The 8,097-nt window shown below is 58.9% G+C and overlaps 1 protein-coding gene across 1 annotated transcript; it reads left to right on the forward strand.

The window, feature by feature from the left end:
* Positions 1 to 2,583: 2,583 nt before the first annotated feature.
* Positions 2,584 to 6,080, forward strand: SNAI1 (snail family transcriptional repressor 1). The gene is made up of 3 exons (XM_065691310.1): positions 2,584 to 2,693; positions 3,161 to 3,664; positions 4,911 to 6,080. Exons 1-3 carry the CDS (start codon positions 2,615 to 2,617, stop codon positions 5,090 to 5,092), a joined length of 765 nt encoding a protein of 254 aa, XP_065547382.1. The 5' UTR covers positions 2,584 to 2,614; the 3' UTR covers positions 5,093 to 6,080.
* Positions 6,081 to 8,097: the final 2,017 nt, after the last annotated feature.

The following is an 8,097-nucleotide window of genomic DNA, read 5'->3' on the forward strand; positions in this document are numbered from 1 at the left end:
CAAGGACTGTTGTAACCACGATGAGAACTTCCTTTTCCTTCCCCACTCTTTCCCCAAAACTCCAGAGAATACCCAGCGCTTAGTAAAAGTGTTGTCACTACAGGCTTCCTGGGTCTCGCTTTTAGTTCTTCTCACGTTTGTTCTGCCTTTACCTCATCCTCAGACACGGGGCTTTAAGATATAAAACCGTGAAGCTTCTGGGAGCCGTTTTAGCAGCCCCATGCAGCGAGGTTCCCTTCCAGAACCCGAGCGCAGGGGGGATGAGGAATAAGCTCACCCCGGTGTACCCAGCAGCCGGAGCGGCGGCCAGCAGCGCGCACCGACGGCAGAGGGAGGTCTTGCATCTCCGAGAGAGCGTCCCAGCCCTGCGCTCCTCACCGTCCTCCTCCACTGCGGTTCACGGAGCTTCCCCGCTCTTGCAGGGAGGGTTCACGCCTCACCCCCGCTCGCCATGGCCGGAGCTTCCCTTCGCCCCACCACAGCCTCCCTTGGCGGAGGGAGCTCTGCTCCGCAGCAGGGTTTTTGAGGTGCTTCGTGAAGCCACGGGTCCAAAGAAGGTAAAAAGAAGACTTCGCAGCAGACTCGCCGCTCTGGAGGTGGTTATAGAGTGTGCCTGTGAGCTCCTCGGGCCAGCCCATGTGGGTCAGCGGCTGGAGCTGTGCCCTTGGCTGATGGCAGGGCTGCTCTCTGGCCACGCCGGGGCTCCACTGCTCCGGTGCTGAGAAACCACTGCCATTTCCAGGCTGTGAATCATTGCAGAGCTTCCCCTCCCCTCTGGTCTCTCGCTCTCCGTCCTGTGGTGTTCTGGCTCATAGGCGCAGGCAGGTCACTTTCTCCCCTGATCTCGGTTTTTCCTTTAGCACATAGCAGTTTTTTCCACGTGCGGTGGTTGGAACAGATCTGATTATTAACACTGCAGACAGAACAGAGGAGCAGGCTTTGCTTCTTGAAAGAAAACCACCCATTTGGGTTTCTTGTATGAGTGTCCCCAGTGTAACCACATCCGTGGCAGGTGGAGGAGCAGGGGGGCACCTGCAGCAACAGCCAGGCTGCTGCCCTCCTCACCATGAGGTGCTGCTCCCCACACCATGGGGTTCTGCATCTCTGGACCCCTGTGGGAAGTGGGGTCCTGGCCTCTGTGATTTGCATCCCCAAAAGCCTTTGGAGGCACATTTTCCCTGGCTTATCCAGGGATGAGCCAGGCAGGTAAACACCTGCTGAAAGCCACAAGCATTTCTGTAGCAAAGGAGGGATGGATCCAGCTCCAGAGCATATGGCCAGAGGGGAAGAGTTCACAAGCTCATCTCATCTCGCTAGGACTGTGTGTGGCTGGCAGGACATGCTTCACAAGCTGCTTCTGGCCTCGGGAAAGACAGACTGAGCTCAGCCCCCTGCTCTGCAGCCGTACCAGCGGAAAGCTTTGCTCCTCACTTCTGCATTTCATGTGGGTCGTGGCTAAACAGTAACGTGTGGTCAGTGAGGGCTGGCGGGGCGGTGTCTGACGGCGGATCACGAGTGACCTGCCACCATGGGCCCTTGCCCGAGTGACAGGGCCGGGCACTGACTGGGAATGAGGAGGCATTCCCAGTAGGTCCCGTTCCTCCTCCCGCCGTCAGCAGCTGTCTTGGCCCGGAGCTGGGCCCGGCTCCTGCAGCAGGTGGCTGGACCCATGCCCTGAGCCTTTCCAGTGGGGAAATCCCCACGTGAGCAGGAGGGATGGGGTGAGCTGGAAGCTGGGGCTGGGAGTTCCAACTGCCAGGCCAGGGGAGCTGCACTGGCTCTGCTCAACACTGTCCTAGCACCACTGCAAGGCCTGGGCACCTTCTCATGGGCACGTGTGCCCTGGGGAGCAGTGAGCCAAAGGGAGCATGTGCCTCTCTGGGGCTGGTTTTTTGCTATGCCTGTGGGGAAGGAAGGAGGCAAGAAAACCAGGGGGCAGCTTGCTAAGGGAGGCTGTGCGGCCTGAAACCTGCCCAGCGGAAGGGAGAAGCAAGTCCGGGCAGGTGCTCCTGACCCTGCCTGGGGGAGGGAGTCAGCAAGGGCTGTGCTGGGCCCAGCCCCTTGCCCTGGGAGTCACTGCCCTTCTCAGAGGATTGACCCGCGGCCAGGCTGTGCCCAGCTCCGCTCCGGAGCAGCGGGACACGGTGGAGGCTCGCCCTAATCTGCACCGCGGTGCTCAGCGGTGGCGCAAGGGCAGCCACGAGTGGGGGCCCGGGGCCCACCCTCCCGGCACAGCGCCTTCCTCCGGACCCGCTGCTGCTGGTCTCCCGGGCACGGAGGCCGTGGCGCGGTCGCCCGGTTCCTTGCCCTGCTTCCCTCCGTCGGAAACCCTCCGGGACCAAGCCAGGAACGGCTCGTTCACGTTCATCATCACCAGCGGCGAGGCGGTGCTCCCCGCCGGAGCCCGCTGCCCAGCCCCGGGGGCAATTCCCGCGGGGCCGACACCTGCCGGGCTCCCCCCCGCGCCGTCCCATTGGCTCCGGGGGCCAGGGGAGGCCCCGCCTCTCGCGCCCCATTGGGTCCGGTGCGGAACGACCCCGCCCCGCCCGGCCCGCCCCCCGGCCGCAGGTCCATATGAACGGGCGCGGCGGGCGCGGCGGTACTGAGGTTCGAGATGCCGCGCTCCTTCCTGGTGAAGAAGCACTTCTCGGCCAGCAAGAAGCCCAACTACAGCGAGCTGGAGAGCCAGGCCGGTGCGTGCACGGGGTGCGGCGGGACGGGGCGCTCCGCGGGGTCCCCGGTGCCTCCTGTGCGGGAGCGGGCGGCTGGGACTCCCTCCATGTGGTACTTTCGCGCAGGCAAAGGGGGGTGTTTCCAGTTCCGTGCAGTTCGGGTGGGATGGGGTGCGGGGTTCCCCCGAGTCCCGCTCGTACCGCGGGGTGGGCGTGGGGAGCTCCTCATGGTGGAGGTGGGCAGGGGAACGGGGCTCCTTTAGCGCTGTTCCTCTCTGCGGGGCGGGTAAGGGCGCCGAGCCCCTTCGGGTCTCCCTTGTTCCGGGGTGGGCTGGGGCTCCGGGACCAGTCGGGTGGGCTGAAGTCGCTCTGGCTCCCGCGTGGGAAGCGGGGATCCCATTGTGGACTGGGGTCAGTTCTAATTGCACCTGGGGTGGGTTTGGCCCCCGTTTACCCTTGTTTCCACTGAGTGCTGCCGCCTCCCGCAGTGCTGGCCGCCCCTCTGCTCTACGAGACATGCCCGCTGCCCGTCATCCCTCCGCCCGAAGTGCTCGGTCCCGGTGCCTACTACCCGCCGCTGGTGTGGGACGCGGGGCTGCTCTCCAGCCTCTTCCCTGGCGGCCCGGGCAGCGAGGCAGCGGGAGGCACGGCACCTGCCCTGGACCTGACGGCGCTCTCCAGTGAGGAGGATGAAAGCAAGAGCTCGGGGCCCCCCAGCCCAGCCTCAGCCCCCGCTGCCGCCGAGCGGTTCCGCTGCGCCCAGTGTGCCAAGGCTTACTCCACCTTCGCCGGGCTCTCCAAGCACAAGCAATTGCACTGCGACGCCCAGGCCAGGAAATCTTTCAGCTGCAAGTACTGTGAGAAGGAGTACGTGAGCCTGGGGGCTCTCAAGATGCACATCCGGAGCCACACGCTGCCCTGCGTCTGCAAGATGTGCGGCAAGGCCTTCTCCCGGCCCTGGCTGCTGCAGGGCCACATCCGGACACACACCGGTAATTCTGGCTCTTGCCCCTCTCCCTCCCTCCCTTATCACCCCCTGCTTCCCAGCTCCGCAGCCCCCAGCGAATCGGCAGGCCAGGTGTTATCTGGGAAGATAAGGGCTTCCCAAACCCCCTTGGCACATCTCTCTAAAATGTCCTTTAAATATCCTCTTGGCTGGAACAGAACACAGGGTCAAGGCTCAGCTTGTAAATCTGTGCCACCACTGTTAGTGCTGTGCCTGTCCATGAGCCAACACATGGGCCACGGCGCAACAGTGCACGCTTTTGCTCTGTGCTATAGGCTGGGGCTCTGCTGCAGCACTCCCTGTTCATCACCATGCCCAAAGCCATCTTCCCTGCCCTCACCAAGGGCTCCCAGCCAGGCTCTCCAGGCCTGGCTGCGACCACTGTGGCCTCCAGCCTGCGGCCCCGCTCAGCGGTGGTGAGCTCGGCTTGGAGCACACCGAGATGCACCGCAGCATCTCATGAGCCCTGCGGGCAGGTGCTGGGGGTGCGGGGCCGGCACCCCCCGCAGCAGTTGGTGCGGGTCCGGGTGCCGCAGCTGCAGCCCACCCCGCTGCCCGTACAATGCATCTCCTGAGCATCCTTTGTGGGGCTGCGGGATAGTGTAATTGTGACTTGGCACTGATTTCACACCCTCTTAACGCACTAAAGATGATGGCTGAAGGAAGCCGGGAAGACTTAATTGTGCTTTCCAAATTGAGCATACGCATTTGTTTCCTCCAAAAGAGTCTTTCTGGGAGGAATTCGCCCTGGCCGGGCTTTTCAATGCGAGCCGGGCAGGAGAAGGGGGAGCGCGGGGTTCAGCGGAGGAAATAGCTATACTCACCCTGGCGCTGGCGCCTCGCAGCCGCTGCCTGCTATGATATAATTAACACATAGCGCTTGGCTTTCCTGCCTCTCTGCAAACGGCTCGCTTAGTTCCAGGCAGGAGACAAATATCGTGTCTTCGTTCGTATGTGCAACTGCCTTGCTGCTTGCAGATGTTTCCAGCATTAGTTTTCCATGGTTCGTAGGAGAGGGTTTGGTTTTTTTTTTTTTGGAGTAGGAAATTCCCGAGTCCTCCCCAAAATGAATGCTGTACATACCTCGCCAGGCTTTTCCTCAGAACAATAACAGCCAGCACTTCTTTTTCACTGCGCTCTTCACAAACTTTGGCTAATGAATGGCTCCTTCTTTGATATTCCCCATGTGTTGATGCTCTGGTTAATTGGGAGCGTTTCTCTTTGTCCCATAGGTGAAAAGCCCTTTTCCTGTACACACTGCAACCGGGCCTTTGCTGACCGCTCTAATCTCCGAGCCCACCTGCAGACCCATTCAGATGTAAAGAAGTACCAGTGCAAAACCTGCTCCCGGACTTTCTCCCGTATGTCTCTGCTCCACAAGCACGAGGAGACGGGCTGCTCGGGCTCTCGCTGAGGACACTGCTTCCCCAGGCCTCTCTCCACGCAAATCCCTATATTATACCTAGTTCCTGTAGGCGTTAGTTTCCTCCATTGCCATCGCAGCGCACACCGAGACCCTCACACTCCTCGCTCAGTGCCTCCTGTGCAATGCGAAGGCCTGATCCTCCTCCCATCCTGGTGTCCGAGGGTGCAGGATTGGACTCCGGAGATAAGTGTGGGTGCCAAAGAGTGAAGCTCGGGGCGTGCAGCCCTGAGCCTGATCCACCACTGCCGCAGCCCCCATCAGGTGCCCCTGCTCACTGGGCACCTTGCAGGGCTGGTCCTGCACCCTGGCCCCAGCACTGCGACCATGTAGCTTGCGGGGGGGTGGAGGGCTGCTTTTTGTATGTTTTTTTACTGTAACCACTCGGTAACTTTTAAGAACCAGTATTTTTTTAATGAAGGACAAGATGTGCCGCGTCCCCCAGCCCCCAGTGTATATACGCCGCCTGTAGAAGGTGTAACTATGCAATAATATAGTATCCCGGTAGTTGTGAAGCAGCTGCTTCTCCCCAGCACAATGACAATTTGCAATGCCTGCGAGATTAACAGTGTCCGTAAAAGGCACGGGGTAGCCATTTCAAACACCAGCCCTGTTTACAGAGCAGCTATGCACTCAAGCACCTGTTAATATGACTCTTAACAACTGCTTTTCAAGAGAACTGTGACTAATAGCAGGCACTTGTCAGCGATACAATGGTGGCCTGTCCCAAGGCTGCCCATCGACAGGTGTGTGCCAAAAGCCCTATTTATGGGTATTGACAGGTGCCTCCTGAATGCATCTTTCTTTGGACATTGTTTTCATGGAATCATTACAAAGAGGATGTTTACATTTCAAAGGTACACTGGTATTTATATATATATTTTTTGTTTTCTTTGGTGCCACAATTTTGTACTGATGAAACTTTTTATATAATTATATACAGTTTATTGATATTCAATAAAATGGTTAATTTATAATAGGGTTTTCTGGGTGAAGAGGTGGCAATGATGTGGGGACCGGGGTACTGAGCGCTCTGCTCCTAGCCTCTGGCTGCAGGTGAATGAGTGGCATTCAGATACATGGGGGGATGCAGAGCAGTTGCCTCTGGGAAGGAAAAGGCAGGCTGAGTCAGTTCCTGCCGGAGGACTGGGGAAGGGGCAGCTGTGTGGTGATGCAGGCTGGGGGGTCAGGCTGATGGGGGGGCAGTGGATCTCCTTGGCCGGCCTGGGGAGGTGCTGGCTTCCCTGTGGGGCTACTGCAGCACCTACCCCTGGCTGTGTCCCTTGGCACTCCCTGGGGAGCAGGTCCATGGTGGGGCTGCCCCTGCTCTCAGCAGGCTCCCGAGCCTCACCGGGGGATGGTTAAAGCACCAGCGCCGCAGCGGGCTGAGCCTCTGTATGGGTGAGTTGGTGTGTGGCACCCGAGGTGACACATCCTGTTGTCACCACAGTGCCTTCAGCAAGTGCAGGTGGGAGCAGACGGAGGGGCAGGTGCTCTGGGATACCCCAACTACCTGCTTCGAGGATTCCCATCACAAAACTATCCCAGTGCCCCAAAGCACCTGCCCTGCACCTTCCCAGCTACCTCCAGACTTGGGGTGTTTCAGGGACAGTGCAGCCGGTTTTGCCACCTGCCTCCCCAGCGGTTGACATTTGTTCTTCTCCCCCTGCATTCCCTCGGTGCCATCTCCAGAGCATTGCTTATAACCAGGGAATAAAACCGCACCCCCCCCAGCACTCATCCCCCTCCAGCCCGCTGGCGCCCGGCTCCCTGCGCCATTCCCAGGGGCTGTTATGGAGCAGGAAGATGTGTGTGGCTGTAAAAGTGTGCAGAGCCGCTGCTCGGCCCTTCTTTAATTAAGAGCTCGCCCCGCATAAACTGCCTTTCCCAGCCGAGCTGGACTCATTACTCGATTATTAAGCAGGGCAGGAAGTTTTGGGTTTGCTCTTGTGTGTGCTTTTTTCTTCCTTTTCCCAACAGGAAGCGGGGGAGGGGCACTAATTACTTTCAGCTTTCCATCCATAAAATCCTGGAGCCGCAGAAGCAGCTAAAGAGTTAAAAAAAGGCCAATTTTGAGCACAGACCACCTGCAGGAGCTGGAGAGCAGGGAGCACAGCCCTGCTTGTGAGGAGGTGGCCCAGGCTGCCGCCCCGGCCCAGGTTGGTGTCTGTGGCTCTGACATGCCTTTGGTTATTGTTTGGCCCAGCAGTATGCATCCAACAGCACCACATGGGCTGTGCCTTACCCCCATACACACATGTCACGGCTGTCACTGATTCAGATGGGAAGCCCTTCCTGCATCATTCAGGCTGTTGCTTCATCCCTGCACCGGCACCCACGAGGGAACGCTGCCAGCTCCCTCTCAATGGGCTTCAGCTAACACTGACTGGTTAGGCAAGCGATGAGAGTTGTGAGAAACCTCCTCCTCAGCAATCCTTCCTGCTCTCAGTTGTGTTCCTGGCTTTGTCCAGAGCCTGGCTGGGATGCAAACCTTTCAGAGAGAAGGGATAAACCGGGTGGAGGACAGCCTAGGCTCGACTGAAAAATCTCGCTGGCATTCAAACACAAATGCAGCCTTAAAACACTGGCAAAAAGAAATGCTGCCTGTTCTGAATCACAAAAGCGCAGCCCATTGGCACTTGGGCTGTTGCTACATCTGCTCCCTGCCCTGCCCAAGCACCCTGCACCCAGGGAACCCTCAGATGCTGTCCCACAACTTGGGGCAGTGCCTCTGACCTCTCCAAGTTATGCCCAGGTCTGGATCAGCCATCTCAGGGTGATGGATGTGGCCCAGATCCCTCCTCTTCTGAACCCAATGCTCATTTTCCAGACATATTTATTTCTACTAGGAGGGCTGTTGGGGTAAGCAGAGGGCTGGGGTCCAGGGCAAGGACCACCTTGAGTCCAGCTCAAACCCTCTGCAGCCACAGGCAATCCTTTCTGTCCTTTATCTGCCCCCATACACATTTGGGGCTTTGTGACGGAGAACTGCACCA

The sequence above is a fragment of the Lathamus discolor genome, chromosome 11, assembly GCF_037157495.1.
Source record: "Lathamus discolor isolate bLatDis1 chromosome 11, bLatDis1.hap1, whole genome shotgun sequence".
NCBI classification, from domain to species: Eukaryota; Metazoa; Chordata; class Aves; order Psittaciformes; family Psittacidae; genus Lathamus; species Lathamus discolor.